At 50.8% G+C, this 18,079-nt stretch overlaps 1 protein-coding gene across 1 annotated transcript in view; it reads left to right on the top strand.

Moving 5' to 3' along the window:
* Positions 1 to 18,079, top strand: part of ALOX5 (arachidonate 5-lipoxygenase) — a 46,545-nt gene that overhangs the window by 17,813 nt on the left and 10,653 nt on the right. Inside the window, exons 4-7 of the mRNA XM_044240034.1 lie at positions 3,586 to 3,708; positions 12,133 to 12,239; positions 14,167 to 14,339; positions 17,765 to 17,911. Coding sequence (XP_044095969.1) covers positions 3,586 to 3,708; positions 12,133 to 12,239; positions 14,167 to 14,339; positions 17,765 to 17,911 — 550 coding nt within the window. The remainder of the gene's footprint in view (positions 1 to 3,585; positions 3,709 to 12,132; positions 12,240 to 14,166; positions 14,340 to 17,764; positions 17,912 to 18,079) is intronic.

Below are 18,079 nucleotides of genomic sequence, written 5' to 3'. Positions count from 1 at the left end.
CACTAATCTTTTCTGTTAATGAGTCTTTTTAGTTACCTATTCAGTCATACTATCCAAATGATGATAATTTTGTCTGTTTTTTCCATTATTTACATTGCTGTATTTTTTTCTTATTTCACAGCTGGAATTCCCAAAACAAGTATTAGCAGCAATGATGGTCTTGATTTTTGAAAAAAATTCTTTTGATATTTTTGTTTATTTACAGTTATACTTGCTATTGTTTTTTGATGAATACTCTTTACTACATTTCAGAACTTCTTGGTTCATTCTAATTTTTTGGCTAAACTTCTTCAGTTAATTTCCTCAGAAGAGGTTTGGGGGTAATATAATATCTGAGCCAGTGCTTGTCCCCACCCCCCAAAAATTCTCCCACCCTCACCAATTACTTGATGATATAAGAGGCTTAGAGGATGACCTAAAAAGATGTCTGTAAACACCTCACACCACCTCCCCATTTTCAGTATAAAATGAAAAACTTCTATTATTTTTCTTTTCCTGGAAATTCATGAGCTTATGAGAGCATCTCTCTTCTCTCCCCAGTTCCCCTCTCCTCTTCCTTCCCTTCCACACCCTCCCCTTACCCCCTCCTTTCCCTCGCTCCCTCCCTTTCTCTTTCTTCCCCCCAACACACACACACACACACACACACACACGGTCTTCTCTCTCTTTGGCAGTATATATGTAAACATGCCCTTTTTCCTTTTCTTTCCTGCCTAGGACTTACTCAGTAAATTGAAGTCTTTTCAACTTAAGAAAGTTTTTCTCTTATTTCTTGATTTTTACTTCTCCATATATTTCTCTCTCTCCTTTTGGACCTCTTAGTCTCTGTATGTTAAATCTTCTATATCTGCCTTTCATGTCTCCTGTGGTTTTTTCTTTAAGTTTTTATTTTAATCCCAGGTAGTTAACATACAGCATCATACTAGTTTCATACATAATAGTATACTATTCAACACTTCCATACAACACTCGGTGCTCATCACACGTACACTCCTTAATCCCCATCGTTGTTTCCTTTTCTCTGTGGTTTTGCTCTGCATTTGTGTTACATTCTCTTCCATTTTGCACAGAGCAGCGCCTGGCCCATGACAAGTTCTCAGTAATTATTTGTTGAATGAACAAATTTTGTCCAGGAGACAAATTAGATCTCTCAGTGACTGTTCTTTTTTCCCATTTCTCTGTTGAATTTTCAATTCAGAAATCATGTTTTGCTGTTGAAGAAAGCCTTTTAACATTCTACTTATATCTCTTTAACACTTCTCCTTTTTTAAAATAAATGTCTTTTTTGCTTCTTTCCTTCCTTCGTCCTGGTTGTTCAACTTGGCCTTCCTCAGTGGAGTGTGATTTTATTTCTCTTTGCATATTATCAGTGGGCACGACGTCCTGTTAGGTGTCTGAGACAGCAGTGGCCTGCAGTAGGAGGGACACCAACGTTTTTGGTGGTGAGCTTACGAACTGTGCTGTCTCCATGCACTAAGTGGCCCTAGTCTCCTGGCTACCCTGATGGGGCACGTCCATCTCTCAGTGCTGCCACCCTCAGGAGCCCTGGGGAACAGCAGCGGGAGGCCGGGAGTTCAAGGAAATGAATCATTTTCTAAAACAAAGGGGAAAAAATCAGTAGATTAGTTGACGTACATGCGTCTACATTTTATCCTGTTAATGTACCAGCAGTGATGCTAATACATATACAACAAATATGGAAGATTAAAGTCCAGGAAAATAGAATATTGTAAGTAAGCAAACAGTGAGAAGTGACAGTACTGCATGACAGAAAATGCTTTTCAAAATGCATCTGCTCTGACTGAGCGTATCCAGTTCCTGTTCACCTCTGGTGGTCCCATTGGGAGTCTTACTGGGCTGACAGGACAGCATGAAAAACCATAGGGACTTTCATGACAGTAAAAGGACAAGATGGTACTAAAGGGATGCCAGAGTTTTTTATGACCTCAACTCTTAATGCTTTAGTTTGCTGTCATAAAAGAGATTTTATTAAAGGAGAATTAGGAATAAAAAAGGAAAAGCTGTTTACTCAGAATGTAAATTTTGGTTTTTAAACAAATATAAGATCGTTCTCCCTGAGCTAAAGAAACAATCTTGGTTAGTTTGAGTTTTGTGGTAAGCAAAGAAAAAAAAATAAAGTTTTTTTTTGTTTGTTTTTAAGTAAAATTTAAGGGGCACCTGGTGGCTCAGACTGTTAAGTGTCCAACCCCTGATTTCAGCTCAGGCCATGATCTCAGGGTTGTGGGAACCCCACGTCAGGCTCTGTGCTCAGTGGGAGTCTGCTTGAGATTCTCTTTCTCCTTCTGCCTCTGCCCCTCCCCACCATGCTTGCAGGCGCTCTTTCTCTAAAATAAATAAGTCTTTAAAAAAGTAAATTAAAAACAAAACAAAATGTATGTGCCCAGTGCTGCAGGGTAAGTTTCAAGACACCAGGATTGGAAAATATGGGCTGGACAGAGTGCATGGCCCATGTTTGGGGGGAATTATTTTTTTTTCCAATTTATTTATTTTCAGAAAAACAGTATTCATTATTTTTTCACCACACCCAGTGCTCCATGCAAGCTGTGTCCTCTATAATACCCACCACCTGGTACCCCAACCTCCCACACCCACACCCAAAGAACAAATAATCCAATCAAGAAATGGGCAGAGGACATGAACAGATGTTTCTGCAAAGAAGACATCCAGATGGCCAACAGACACATGAAAAAGTGCTCCATATCACTCGGCATCAGGGAAATACAAATCAAAACCACAATGAGATATCACCTCACACCAGTCAGAATGGCTAAAATCAACAAGTCAGGAAATGACAGATGCTGGCGAGGATGGGAGAAAGGGGAACCCTCCTACACTGTTGGTGGGAATGCAAGCTGGTGCAACCACTCTGGAAAACAGCATGGAGGTTCCTCAAAATGTTGAAAATAGAACTGCCCTATGACCCAGCAATTGCACTACTGGGTATTTACCCTAAAGATACAAACGTAGTGGGGGGAATTATTTTGATTATAACAGTCACTAAGCCGGCCACGGACAGCATCTGTGCCTAAAGCCCCGTATCCAATCACCCTGCTGTCCTGGGCACCCTACTGAGAAGGAGTGACCGCCATCCCCATTCCCCAGCCATCACACACAGTGCAGGGGCATGTCGACTGAACTGGAGGGATACTGGCTGCCCAGGTCAGCCTGGAAGTGGGGGAGCCTTACCCACTTCACCTCCGGTGACCAGCAGGGCTGCTCTATACCAGGGGAGAGATGGCAGTTGAGTGTCCCATCAAATCAGTGAGGTCTTCTGCTGCTTCCTTTCAACTTCTTTTTATGCACTGGTAGGTGCACACCTACCATTCTCTACCCCTCTGCCAAGAGCCCAGTCTCAAGTTCAGAGGACCTTGGGCCTCCTACTGTGATGCTCAGGGCACAGGGAAGCAGACTACTACAGCCCCTGGGAGGGGTCCCTGTGCCTCTCGGGCTGCACACTCAGCTGACGGAGGATACCCCCTCAGACCACATGGACAGCCTTTAGCCTGAGGGGCCAACCCAAAGGTGACCATTTGATAAAATTTTCTTCTTATTATTCATTCTCAGGTGGATGGAGTGGAACCCTGGCTTCCCTTTGAGTATTGATGCCAAATGTCACAAGGATTTACCCCGAGACATCCAGTTTGATAGCGAGAAGGGTGTGGACTTCGTTCTGAACTACTCCAGAGCGTGAGTTTCCAAGAGCTTAAGGATGCTGGGCAGGCCCTCAATGGGTGGGGGCGTGGGTGGGACCCTCACTCCTTTCTCTGTAGGGGCTTGGGGCTGGGGGGGTGGCTCATCTGGGCGCCTCTTCCCACATCATTTGACTGGATCCTCAGTGCACAGCCACAGGGTGGCCTGTATCTAAACCAAGTTACCACCATGATGACTCCAGACACCAGACATAGCTCTGTCATCAGCCCAAAGTCTAGGTCTTTCCTTGAAGTGCCCCATCCCCATCCATGTCTCATCCCCCCTGGGCCAGTTCAAGGATGGACAGGGTCCAGCCTGTCACCTAGGTAGCAGGGTTCTGCAGTGAGAATGGCCACCGTGGCTGTGCTGGTCGCTGACACCCATCCCTGGCTGTCCATCCCAGCAGCCCCATGAGACAGGCACAGTTGTGCTCCTCACCTTATCATTGGAGAATCTGAAAACTAAGGAAGTCACATACCTTGTTCAGTGGCCTCTGCTGATAAGCAGCAGAGATGTGAGTTCTGTGCTCCTTCTTTAAGACTGAATTCCCACAAGGCTTCTACTGAGCCTGCTTGGGGGCTCCTGAAACGTATGGAGCCCCAGCACCATCCCAGGGCCAGTTGGGGAGCCCGAGATGCGCCTTGACACTTTAAGGAATTCTCACAATCATACACATCTAGAAAACTCTACATCCATGATTCTGCCACCTGACTGAGCTTCAGCAACCACTGGTTCCAGGCCAACTCCACAGCCAGAAGGAGAGTCGGAGGCAGACAGGTGGAGAGCCACTAGCCCAGTCAGCTTTGATGGCAGCATCTGCCTAGAGCAGAGCTGCTCCCCTCGAGAAGCGCCCCGCATCTGGTTGGACACACTCAGGCCTGTGCCAAAGTCTTCTTCCTCCTTTGCACATTTAGGAAGAACTCTACATGCAAACACAGCCTTACAATCAACCTCCATAGGGGACCCCCTCTATGGAAAGGGAAAGACCATGGGCATTTGTCTCCCTCAGGCTGCACCTACCTTGGGGGGATGAGGTGGTAGGGGCCTAACACTCTTCACATCTCTGCTGAGTGCCAGGCTCATAAGTGTGGGTGTTTTCTAGTAGAATATCTATTTAAACCTTCACAGCCATCCTGGGAGGTAGACACTATTCTTGAATGTCTCCAGGTAAATAAAATGATGTTCTGCTGGATCCAGGTCATGGAATTTGTCTAAGGACATTTAGGCAGAGATCGGCACAATCAGAATTTGAATTCAGATCTATTTGGGTCCAAAGCTGGGGATATTTGAATTCAGATCTATTTGGGTCCAAATAAAATGATGTTCTGCTGGATCCAGGTCATGGAATTTGTCTAAGGACATTTAGGCAGAGATCGGCACAATCAGAATTTGAATTCAGATCTATTTGGGTCCAAAGCTGGGGATATTTTTTACCCTGCTACAACTGAGATCAACTAGGAAGAAAAACTAAAACCAAACATCTACATTAATAATGCAGTGTAGTACCCAACATCTGGCTTCCTGGAAACACCAGGGCCATTAAATGTCTCATGTCCCACCCAGAGATTCCCAAAGTCATGTGGGTTTTAGGGCAAAGCCCTGACCAGGATGATCAGAGCAGGAAAGGAGGACTTTGTGGGGGGCAGACTGGAGAGGAAATGATAAGGATGGAGAGGCAGCAAGGTCAGAGGAGATGATACTGCTTTGTGGAATAGGACCACCTCTTCTTAGTAATGGAGAAGGTATAGATGACAGAGGGATAGTGGACGATGGATGGATGGGTAGGTGGTGGATAGACAGATGGTAGAGGGATGGATGGATGATGAAGGGGCAGTAGACAAAGGACAGATGGGTAGATGTTGGATAGATAAATGGTAGAGGGATGGATGGATGGTGGATGGGTAGTGGATGATGGATGGATGGGTAGATGGTGGATAGACGGATGGTAGAGGGATGGATGGATAGATAGATGATCAATGTCTATCTGTGGATAGACAGATGGTAGAAGGATGGATGGATGATAGAGGGATATTGGACAATGGGTGGATGGGTAGATGGTGGATAGATAGATGGTAGAGGGATGGATGAATGGATGGTGGATGGGTAGTGGATGATGGATGGATGGGTAGATGGTGGATAGATGGATGGTAGAGGGATGGATGGATAGATGGATGATCAATGGGTGGGTGGTGGATAGACAGATGGTAGAAGGATGGATGAATGGATGGATGATAGAGGGATAATGGATGATGGGTGGATGGGTAGATGGTGGATAGATAGATGGTAGAGGGATGGATGATGGATGGTAGAGGGATGGATGGATGGATGTTGGATGGAGGAATGGAGGGAGCAAAGGAAGGTGGATGGCTGGTAGAAGAATATATGGATAGATGGATGGAGGGTGAGTGGATAGACAGTGGAGTGAGGGCCAGATTTTGCCTTCCTTATGTCTGCTCAGTGTTCCTGAAATTAATTGCCATCTTTGTATCTCAGGAGCCTAACTCAACAGCTTCCGCAGAGTAAGTGCTCAGTAAACTCTATCGTAAGGAGTGGAGCATGACCCAGGTGGCCTCTCAAAGGCCTTTGTTATCACCTCTTGGGTACTTCACACACCCACACTCACTCTCTGTCTTATTCTCTTTCCATCTCTCTCTCTCTGCCACATGCACACATGCACACATGCACACGCACAATCACCTTTCTCCTCTCATGTACCCCCAACATGGCTGACAGCCATGTACTCTCTCTGCAAGCTTGCCCCGCCCAGCCATGCCCAGACTGCTAACCCAGCCTCTGTGACGCCATTTCTACATATGTTCTCGGAGTCCCCTGGGGGATTCCAGTGTATAGTCAGGGCTAGAACCACTGGCCTCCATGCCTCCCTTGGCCTCATTCTCCACCCAGTTGCCTGTGGGGTCATGTCTATCCCCTGGGGTCTCAGGATGCATGTCCTTCCCTCCCAGCTCTGTCATCTCTCCCTGGGACATTCAGGAATACCCTTCTACCTGTTTCCCTAGGATCCATCCAACATAGCAATTGGAAGTGCATTCTCAAGTGCCCATATAGTTTGTTGGAAGCTCCTTCTACAAAGGCAAATATAATTCTTTTACTTCCCCATAAAAGCCTCACTGATAACCCTAGCTCCAGGAGAGAGCCTGCACATCTCTGCCGGGCTCCTCTGCCTTCCCTCCTGCCCCCAGATACAGAGGACATCTCAGCCATATATACATCCAGAACTAGTTAGCAAGGCATCTTCATACCCTTTGTCTTTGCCTGTGCCATTCCCTGCAACTCAGATACCATTCTGCCCTTCTCGGCCTAAACTCATCATTTTTCAGAAGCTCCTAGAAGCCCCTGGGCCTGAGTGAGTTCTCCTCCCTTGTGCTCCCCATTACTGGCCGCACAGGCCACCATTTCTCCAATGACATCACAGCCCATATTTCTCCACATCTGCTGTATAACTTGGTCCCTTGAACTGTGGACTATTTGGCAGAAACAAGCAAAGAAATCTTGAAATGGGCACTCAGCCCCTCCTGCTACAGCCCAGCTTGCGGGGTGGCGGGGGTCAGCTAAGCCCTGCTTCTGCTGGCTGAGCACCATGAGGTTCTAAGAAGGAAACTAGAGATGTTCCCCCTGCCTTTGAGGATGTTGCAGCCTGAATGAAGGGGACTGGACCTCAAGGAGATAGCTCAGAGTACCCCCGACCCTAAGAAGATGAGGGGCACATGGGAGAGGCCTCTGGGCCAGTGGAGGGTGATGTTAGGGAAGCTAACTTCTCTGAGCCTCAGAGTCTCACCTGAAGAATGAGACCACAGCTCCTGCTCAGGGCTGTTGTGTGAATATAATGAGGCCACATATGTCAACCCTGCACAGAGAAGATGCTCCCTAAAAACAGTATTAGTTTCCATCCATTCTTGGTAATGGGGTCAGGTCAACAGGACCCAGGTCTCCATCATCACACACCTGCTGAACTCCTGCCCCCTCAGACTGGCTTCCACCCTCAAGGACTCACAGAGGACCCCTCAGTCTGTCTGGTGTTGTCTTCTTATGGGGACCATGAAGTCTGCACAGCAGGAAGGCATCTGGCCTGGCCTTGCAGTGAGCAGGCAAACATAGGCAGGGGCCTGGAGGAATGGGACAAGGATGCTCTGGCAGAGAGGGCACCTTAGGCCAAGGTCAGCTGTAGCAGGGCCTGTTCACAGAACCAAGTGCATTGTAGCATTTCCTGGTGGCATCAAAGGAGGAACAACTTGTGCGTTTACTGACCGCTCACTGTTTGCAGACTAGAGCTTGATTGCAGGCATTGGTGGGCTGATAAGGGAATATCCCTTTAAAGGAAATTGAGAAAGAGAGCTTCCTTCCTAGTAAGGTAGAACACTGCAGAAATGGGACTGAGTTCCAGAGGAGGTGACCAGCCTTGTGCCAAGACCAAGTGACTCGGACCCTCATGCCCTGGGCATTTCCCATCAGATGGGATCTGATGGAGGCAGCTCCCTGAAGGGGCACCCTTCTCCCTGAGGTCCCAGGGGCACCTCACTGTGACCACAGATGGCTTACTGGGAGGGTGGCCTCAGAAGAGCTGCTACAGTCTGCACAGACTGTTCCAGGCCTGCATTTGCAGGGTTCGGTGACAGACGGGGAACTCTGAGAGGGATCATTGCTGCATTGCAGAAGCTTGGCCTGGCTGCATTCAGGGGTCAGAGGAGAGAGCCTAGAGCTGGTGAAGAGGGGAAGCAAGAGAGTAGGGAAGATTGTGGGATGTGGTATGGATGGACCTGGGATCTGGTTGGAATTCAGGCATAATGGAGAGACTGAGGGGAAACCCCCAGTCTTCCTTGGCCTGCGGATCCGTCTGTCAGGAAAATAGAGTGACCCTTACAAAGCGGAGCTGGGTAAGGAAAGGGGGAGATGAGTGCCACTTGGGAGCATTGATGAGGTTGAGAGCCCCAGGCAGCCTCTGGTGGTATGAGCAGGCTCAGGAACAAAGGCCAGAACTTGCTACAGATCGGATTTGGAACTTGTCTGCTTGTCCCCCAGAATGCCAGTGCTTAAGGCTGTAGACTTTAATATTTAATGAGGAACAATTAGGGCACTACTTGCTAATGTTTGTTGAACTCTTTTTATGAACTAGGGCTTTCTGTATATTAGGTCAGCCCTGTGAGGCAGGGACAGTCATTGTGCTCATTTCACAGGTGAGAAAACTGAGATGCAGCAAGATTAGGGACTTGCCCAAGGCCACATGGCTGGGGAGTGATGGGGCTGAGATCTTAGGCCAGGCCTTTAACACCTGGTGCAGAGCAGCCCCATTTCAGCTGCCATCACTCAGGGACTCCCAGCCCCATCAACTGGGGCTCCAAGACCCCTTGGTGCAGCCCCCTAGAGGTCTGACGGAGTGTCCTTGAGGAAGAGACATCAAGTGCCTGCCATCCTGCTCTGCATGGACAGTTCCTGATAGAACCCACAAAGCCAGTGCCTAGCTAGCCTGTGTCCCTGAAGCCCACACTGGAGCATGCCACTCTGCCCATGATTAAATCAAGTCCTGCTGTGGAAAACAAACTTGTGGCTGAGGTCACCAGAGAGACCTTCTCCATTGAATCTCTGGCTTTGGGCAGTTCAGCCTCCACACCGCTTTGAGTAATTCCGGGGACTTGTCTCTTCTGAGCCACCTGCTCTGCCTGGAATGAGGCAGCCGTTCTCTGCAGGCGCTGCCCCCGCTCTCCAAACAGCAAAACTGAAGTGGAAAATGGAGACGCTGTTAGAAAGAAAGGGGCAGGGGAAGCAGAGGAGACCAGAGCTGTCCTCTCTCCTGGCACAGAGCAAGCAGCCCAGTGCATGTAGGCGCCGGCTGTGTGACCCTGAATGAACCAGTTGCCCTCTTTGGGCTGCAGGTTCCTCTTTGTGCAGGAACAGGTCATCAGAGTCCCAACAGTCCGGTTGTCTATAAGCATGTAGAAATATTTTGCCTTGAGATGACATGCAAATGTTTTCCTCCTAATTCCACTTCTTCCTGAATCTGTGGCTTCCTCTGGGTACCAGCCCACCCCACCCTGTGTTCAGTGCCAGCCTTTTGTTTTGAAGTCAAAGACACCCAGCTGAGGAGACGATGAGCCAAGGGCTGTGACTCACTCCCGGTTCCCCACAAGATCCTCAGACCTCAGGACCTCTTTCCTGGGCACCATCTGGCATGTGCTGGGGCTCCTGGGCCTGCAGAGACCTGAGAAGGCCTGTCTTCTCCCAGAAACGTGTCCTTTTCCATACCCGGTCTCCAATGGATGTCACAGCACAGTTTACTGTCAGTTAACCCTGCTGTCTGCCCCAGGAGGCTGAGTGGGTGAGGGAGGCGGAGGAGGACAGCAGATGCTGGCTGAGGAAGGGGTAGCGACGCTGACAGCAGCTTAGCGGGGCCTGCCTAGCCGTGGTGAGGCTCCAAAGCGTGTGTGCAAAATAAGCGTGCGTGTAAGAGCCCCTGCCTCCTGGGGAGGGGCTAGGATAAAGTGTTGAAGAGACCAGTCCAGCTCATTCTCTCATTCTCCAGCCCCGGGGTGTGGAGCGCGGGCTGTGGAGCGCGGGCTGTGCGCATGGCACAGCCCAGGCTGCACCCCAGCACCTTCCCAGCACTGCAGCCTCTCCAGAAGCCTCAGGCAGCTGGGTCATCCGGCTCAGAGAAGGCGAGGCCCATAGAGGTGACCAGCCTCATGGCTCCTGGACCCACTCTGGGCAGTGTGGCCTCCTCCTAGGGGTCCCAGGGCAGCTGGTGCAGAGGAGAAGCATTTGTTAGATTGAGCAGGGGGATCAGAAGGGGAGTCGTAAAGGTGTGCCGTGTTCTGCCTCACGTGCCTTTCCCACATTTGGCAGGGCTAGGAGGGAACCCTGCTTTCCTGCATTCGGTCATTCAGACTTGCTGTCCTTGTGTGCATGCTTCCTGGTAGCTCCCCTGGGATGAGACATCTGTCCCCATCAGCCAGGGTCACTCTGGACAAAACACCCAAATCTCAGTCTTTTGATGCCGCTCGGAAAGGTGTGAGGTGGATTTGGATCTCCCACGCTGTCCTGCAACTGTGCTCAGGCCCCAGCCAGCACCAACCCTATCCCCTCCTACCCACTCCCCACCAAGGAGCTGGTCTAAGGAGGGCCCCTGGCCTGCACAGGTTGGGCTGCTGGTTCTGGGGGGCATTGACTCTGCTGCTCATGCCTGGGAGGTGGGTGGATGGGAAGGGGGTTCCCCAGGAGGAGCACTGGTCAGCATGGTCCCCTGCCTGGGTATACACACTGTCTCTCTCAGTTAGTGATCAGGGCTGCCAGAGTCACTGGAGAGCCTGGAGCCCCCGGCTCTGCATGGAGCAGTGCAGATGCACCCTTGTCGTCCTGGTGCTGCAGGCAGAAGCAGGGCTCAGCACCGCTGAGACAGCATCGTGGGGCAGCCTAAGCTGGGGAAGGGGAGCTCCCCTGAGATCAGAGGAGGTGTGGGGGTCCTCAAGGCCAGCCCTCCAGATACACTCACCCCATAGACCCAGGAGGAGAAGAAAAAGGGCACTTGAGGCAGAGGAACGGCACATGCAAAGGCCCCAAGTGAGGATATAGAAAAGGCAGTGCAGGCAGGAGGCTTGAACTCTGGAGTGGACAGTGAGCATTGACAGTGGGGAGGAACAGGGTGATTGCCTGGTACCCTTAGCTGTGGGTGTTCCAAAGAGAGAAACTGAGGCAGAATGCGTCACATGAGCACTGACCAGAAGGCCCTAACCTCAGTCCTGCACCTTGCTTGAGTTAGTAGGGAAGTCTGGGAGACCTCTCTCTCTCCCCCACCATTCCTAGGCCCATTCCAGAGTTCCCTCCTCCAGTAAGCCCCCTGGGATAGCTCGGACCACTCAGATCTCACTCCTGAGTGTGTGCAGCCTGCTTTTGGGATTCATGAAGCTCCTGTCCTGGCTCATTTGGCCGTCCTGTGTAAGGAGCATTTGGAAAACTCTCTCTTGGTACCAGGCACAGAGCCAGAGTTAGGCAGAAAGTAAGTAAGGGATGAACTCAATCAAACTGCTCATGCCTAAAACTCCAGGTGGCTGGCTGGAGTAGCTGTGTAGGAACTAGGGTGCTCTGTGCCTGGGAGCTGGTCCCTGGTGGGGGCAGCAGAACTTTACTGAACGACTGAAGGCATGGGTGAAAGCCGGTGTGGAGGGGATTGGAGGCACTGTGGGTTGTTCTCGAGGGCGGTGGCGACTTTCCTTTCCAGGAGAGATGCAGTAGAGAGAGCATCGGCGTCGGTGCTGGTTCCTGTCCTGGTTCCACCAGGCCGACCAGCTGTCCTCTCAGAGCGGCCCTGGGCTCAGTTCCCTGCTGCCCAGGAGGCCACAGTGTGAAGGGGCTGTGCAGAGTGGGGCAAGGCCAGAGCGAGTGCCAGTGGGGACGCTGTCTGCTGGTCTGCAGGATGGAGAACCTGTTCATCAACCGCTTCATGCACATGTTCCAGTCTTCCTGGAGCGACTTCGCCGATTTCGAGAAAATCTTTGTCAAGATCAGCAACACTATTTCTGGTGAGTGTACACACCCCTTTCCCGGGGTCTCTCATGGGGCTGGGGAGATTTGCCTGGGACCAGGAAAGGGCCGCCCCACCCCTGCTCCCACATGGCAGCTGGCTCCTCCCCATCAGCCAGGCCTGCACCCCTGCCACAGCCCCCGCAGTTTCCCAGTGGTCCCCCTCCCGCCCAGAGCTTTCCCTTCCTTGGGCACTCAGGGCTAAGCACCCTCAACCTCACTTTGTCATCAAAGGTCTCAGAAGTGTCAAACTTTGTATTTACGTGAATCGGTCATTTATGGTATATCTGAACAGAGTAAAAGCAGAACTTAGCTTGTTTTTTAAGCATTTACAGAAAAGTAACCTTGGGTTTGCTTGGACTCGGATATGTTTGGTCGGTGTTGACTTGCAATAGCAGCATAGTTATCAGGGATGGTCCAGGAAGGAAAAACAGAAAAGATAAGGAAACAGGAGTGATGGGTGAAGAATGAGCGTTGAAATAAGCACCTGGGAAGACCCTGCGCAGACTTCTCCCCAGGAGGCCCCTCTGCTCCTCCTTCTCCCCTTTCTCCCCCCTCTCCCCTCCTTCTCCCCTCCTTCCTCCTTCTCCCTCTTTCTTCCTCCTTCTCCTTCCTTCTCCCCTCTTCTCCCTTCAACTTAAGTGGAAGGTCTAGAGTCCCCCTCTCCCCTAGAGGCACAATGTTATACAGCAGATCTCTAGAACATACTCATCTTGCTTAACTGAAACTTCTTGGTCATTGGGTAGTAACTCCGCATTTCCCCTCCCGCAGCTCCTGGCAACCACCATTCTGACTTTAGGAGTGTGACTGTTAACAACCACATGTCAGTGGCATCGTATAGTATTTGTCTCCCCATGACTGGCGGGTTTCCTTAGCATCATGTCCTCTGCGTTCACCCACGCAGGCAAACTGCAGGGTGTCCTTCCTTTCTTAAGGCTGTTTCCACACCTCGGCTGTTAGGAAGTGTGCTGCAGTGATCATGGGAGTGTGGATATCTCTTCCAGATCCTGATTTAAGTTCTTTGGGATAAATGTCCAGAAGTGGGATCGCTGGATCATACAGTAGTTCTACCTTTAATTTTGGGGGACCCCACCCTACTGTTTTCCATAGTGGCCACACATTTTGCATTCCCACCAGCAGTGCACAAGGTTCCAGTTTCTCCACACCCTCTCCAACCCCGCTCTCTTGTTCTTATGATAGCCATCTGGACAGGTGCAAAGCGGTACCCCACTGTGGTTCTCACTTGTACTTCCCTGATGATTAGTGACATTGAGCAATTTTTCATATACCTGCTGGCCAATGTACATCTTCTTCGGAAAAATGTCTGTTCCAGTCTTTTGTCCATTTGTTAATCAGTTTTATTCGTTTTTTTGCTATTGAGTTATAGGGGTTCTTTATATATTTTGGAGATGAACCATTTATCAGATGTTCAGTTCACATGTGTCTGCTACTCTGTAGGTTCTTTTCACTCTGATGACTGTTCCTTTGCTGTGCAGAAACTTTTTTTTTAAGATTTTTTTTATTTATTTGACAGAGATCACAAGTAGGCAGAGAGGCAGGCAGAGAGAGGAAGGGAAGCAGGTTCCCTGCTGAGCAGAAAGCCCAATGTGGGGGCTCGATTCCAGAAACTTTTTAGTTTGGTGCAATCCTTTTGTCCATTTTTGGTGGTGTTCTTGAGAACGAAATTCCCCCGGAACCTTCTGAGCCACCAGGGGCAGCTCAGGGAGAACAGGTTAGCGCCATGTCCTGAGTCAGGGGTCCAGCAGTAGGGCACAGCCAGCAGGATTATGGTTGACCAGCTGGTCTGCAAACACGTGGGGGATGGGACCCAGCAGGGACTCTGGTCCTCAGCCAGGGTCAGAAGGGCTGCAGCCCAGATTGCCGCTACTCAGAGCTTGGGCAAGGCCACAGTTTTCTCCCCTTTAGAGCGGGTCATGAACCACTGGCAGGAAGACCTCATGTTTGGCTACCAGTTCCTGAATGGCTGCAACCCAGTGTTGATCCGGCGCTGCACGAAACTGCCCAAGAAGCTCCCTGTGACCACAGAGATGGTGGAGTGCAGCCTGGAGCGGCAGCTCACCTTGCAGCAGGAGGTCGAGGTAGGACCTGGTTGTTGGATGACTTCAGCCGTGGCCAGCTCAGATGGCTAGGTCAAGCTTTGTGGGGCAGAAAGCACTTTCTGCTGGCTGGTGCTCACGAACCTTCTCCAGGCGCCTCTGCCAGGCTGAGGAGATCAGCTGCCCTCGGTGAGGAGGTCTCCTCCTTTCCCTGGGCACTTATGGAAAATGTCTTGTCCAGTGTGGGAGGAGGCATTGACGGTGGTAATTCTCGGTGCTCAGGGCTGGGAGCATGCCTGTATTTTCAACATCAGTGTCACTAATTAAAAGAGCTCCCCCTCTGTAGGGGCTAGTTGTGGGCCAGGCTTTGGGACAGAAGGTTTACACACACGGCTGTCGGGTTGTCACCAACCTTGCAAAGGTAAGGAAACTGGAGAAAGGTACAAGCCTTGTAACAGCACAAGGAAAAGAGAGAAAATGGGTGGAATTTTTAACTTTCTAATTTAAAATGTTGGTGTCTTCTGCTTCTGCCCTCACCTTCCTCCCAACCCTCCTTCTGGCTCACCTGCAGGGAGCTGAGGTCCAGAGATGGTCCTGGCTCTCTAGTTGGTTGGCCTCTCCCACCAGAGCCAGCACAACGGTCCTCTGCCCCCAGGTGTCTAGGTGGCCTTCTGTTTCTGGTCACATGTCTTGTTTGCTCAGCTTGCCTTGGGGCCCCAGTGAAGGAAGGGTGGTCTATGCCTTCTGTGGAGAGCCACCACCTGCCCACCTGGCTCTAGAGGGCCACCTGCCCAGCTGACCATCCCCCACCCCAGGGCACATAGTCCCAACCCCTGCACCCTGGACTGCCAGGCCCCCAGGACACTAACAGGTCACATGGACTGCTGACCAGGGCCGCACATGCCCCCACACAGGCCCATGCTCACACACACGCACACGCACACCCAGTGGTATCCTTTGTAGATTCCATTTCTGGCCAGATGAACAGTGATGAACAGTGATTCGGTGACTATGGGTTCCACACTTCAAGCCAGAGAATCCTACAAGCTCGAGAGCCACAGAGTTGTTCAATGGGAAGGGACTGCATAGCCCTCTGGCCGGCGGACGGCTTCTGCTTGCCAGTCCTTGCCACCTCCAGGGCTGGGGGTTGTGACCATCTTTGTTAGAATGGCCACCTTTCCTCTGAGTGATGGTCTGGAGGCTCAGTTGTGGTTTTTGTCACAAATCAATAACCTAATAGCCACCACTGACTAGAGTCTTATGTGCCATCCATCTCTTACACACACACTACCCATCTCTTACACAGCATCCATCTCTTACACACACACTACCCATCTCTTACACACACAGCACCGATCTCTTACACACACACTACCCATCTCTTACACACACAGCACCGATCTCTTACACAGCATCCATCTCTTACACACACACAGCACCGATCTCTTACACACACACTACCCATCTCTTACACACACAGCACCTATTTCTTACATGCCATCCCTTACACACATTTCCCATCTCTTACACACACCTCCCATGTCCTATAGCACAATTCTTAATTCCCTGAATCAGTCATTAGGGCCAGGAAAATGGAGCCTGTGGGCCAAAAGGAGAGGACAGGGACACCAGACAGGCAAGAACACCAGAATCCCAGAACAGCACAGAATCCCAGATGTTCAGCACAGAATCCCAGAACATCAGAACTAAGAGATTGGGTCTCCCCCCTCACTTTTCAGAAGGATGACACTGAGACCCAGAGAGAGGAGGTGACTTGGGATAACAGAGCAGTGCTCCTGGCACAGGCCCAAATTCCAGGCCTCCTGCTTCCCTGGCCTGGGTTCCGAGAGGCTCTTGTTAGCCTGGCATTCATCACCTTAACTAACCTGGGTCTCCTCGAGATTGGATTGGCAGCCATTCCTGGGCAGTACTCACGATGGTCATGTCCACTCTGACAGTCCAGTTGTCCAGCCCATCACAGGAGCCCACCCAGCCCGGTGACCCACCAACCCATAGGCCTCTACCTTCTTGACAAGGTGATCCTGAGGGGCCCGGTCACACGCTCTCCTGAAACCAGCTTCTCCCCACACTCCTGCCCTGATGAGCAGTGGGCACAAACTCCGTCCTCTCTACCCCTGCCCCCACACACTTTGCAGACAGACAGCCCAGAGCTCATCACTGGTGCCAGGTGATTGCCAAGGTCCCTTGAGCTGAAAAAGGAGGAAGATGGTGACCAGGCCCTTAGCTCCTGTCCCATGTTCGGTCCCCACTAAGGGGGATTCCTAAGGCTTGTGCTGGATGGTCCAGCACTCCCTCTGCAGGGTTGTGGACACACATCTCACCTGGGCACTGGTGGACCCAGCTCTGCCGCATCGGGGACCACCCCCTCTGGTAACATCCATTACTTGCTTTAAATGAGAAAAGCTTTAGAAGAAGCACCCCATCCTCCCAAATTCTTCAAGTTCTGGCCTGAGCAGGCCCCAGCTTTAAGAAAGGAACCCTCACGGGGCACCTGGGTGGCTCAGTGGGTTAAAGCCTCTGCCTTTAGCTCAGGTCATGATCCCAGGGTCCTGGGATTGAGCCCTGCATCGGGCTCTCTGCTCCATGGGGAGCCTGCTTTCTCTTCTCTCTCTGCCTGCTTGTGTTCTCTGTCTGTCAAATAAATAAATAAAATCTTTTTAAAAAGAAAAAGAAAAAGAAAGGAGCACTCACAGCTCTCAGGTTGAGCTCCCTGTAGAAGACAGATCTATAGTCCGTGAAGAGTGGCTTTCTCCCTTCCCTACATCCCAGGCACATGGCTTTTTTTTTTTTTTTTAAGTATAACAACCCCAGAAAAAGAGCCCGAATCAGGAGTGTCAGCAAGACCAGTGAATTTTCACCGAGGTACCTCCCCTTGCCACCAGCCTCAGACCAGGCTGCAGAACACACAAGGGACACAATCCCTCTTGACCCCAAAGAGTGTACCCTCCTCCAAGGCCTAAGGACCCCCCCCAGGACCCTGCAGACCCCTGCCCCTGCAGATGCCCCTGCAGAACCTTCTACCCACGAAGACCCGGCCCCATTTCTTCTCCCAAGGGTGACATGTCGTGACACCATGTAAGTGCAGGCCGGCAGTGGTGCTCTTCAGAATTTGCATTCTTGTCTATCTCGTCTGCACCCTATCTGCTTCCTTATGATGCTGCCACTCTGCGGGGTCATCCAGCATCTTGCATGAAGGCAACACAGCTTCCAGGGACAACACATGCAGACCAGGCCCCTGCCATTCCTTCACATTACCAGAAAACCGCCACAACCTCTGAATACTCTGGATGCGAATCAGCCCAGAGTCAGAGAACAAAAATGTCCATTTGGAGCTCTGATCAGATGTTAGGGGCCTCTAAAGCCACCTCTCCCTCCCCCTGGGCCTGGTTCTTGGGTCCATCTCTGTCTGAGGCTGACATGGCCATATTTCCTCTTGCCTCCTGCAGCAAGGGAACATCTTCATTGTGGACTTTGAGCTGCTGGATGGCATTGATGCCAACAAAACAGACCCCTGCACCCTGCAGTTCCTGGCAGCGCCCATCTGCTTGCTATACAAGAATCTGGCCAACAAGATTGTCCCCATTGCCATCCAGGTAGGCCATCACCCTGCTCCTTTCCTGGACAGCTCTGCCCTCAGCAGTAAGGGCTTGGCAGGGAGTTTCCTGGGTGTCTCCACCTGAACCTCCAGGAGAAGGTAACCACTCTGCTTCACATCTCCTAGGGTGGGTGCAGAAAGCTGAAGGCTGTGCCAGGTAGATAGG

This window comes from Neovison vison, chromosome 2 (genome assembly GCF_020171115.1).
Source record: "Neovison vison isolate M4711 chromosome 2, ASM_NN_V1, whole genome shotgun sequence".
In the NCBI taxonomy this organism is placed as follows: Eukaryota; Metazoa; Chordata; class Mammalia; order Carnivora; family Mustelidae; genus Neogale; species Neogale vison.
Note: the sequence above shows the minus strand (reverse complement) of the source record. Positions and strands in the feature narration are given on the sequence as shown.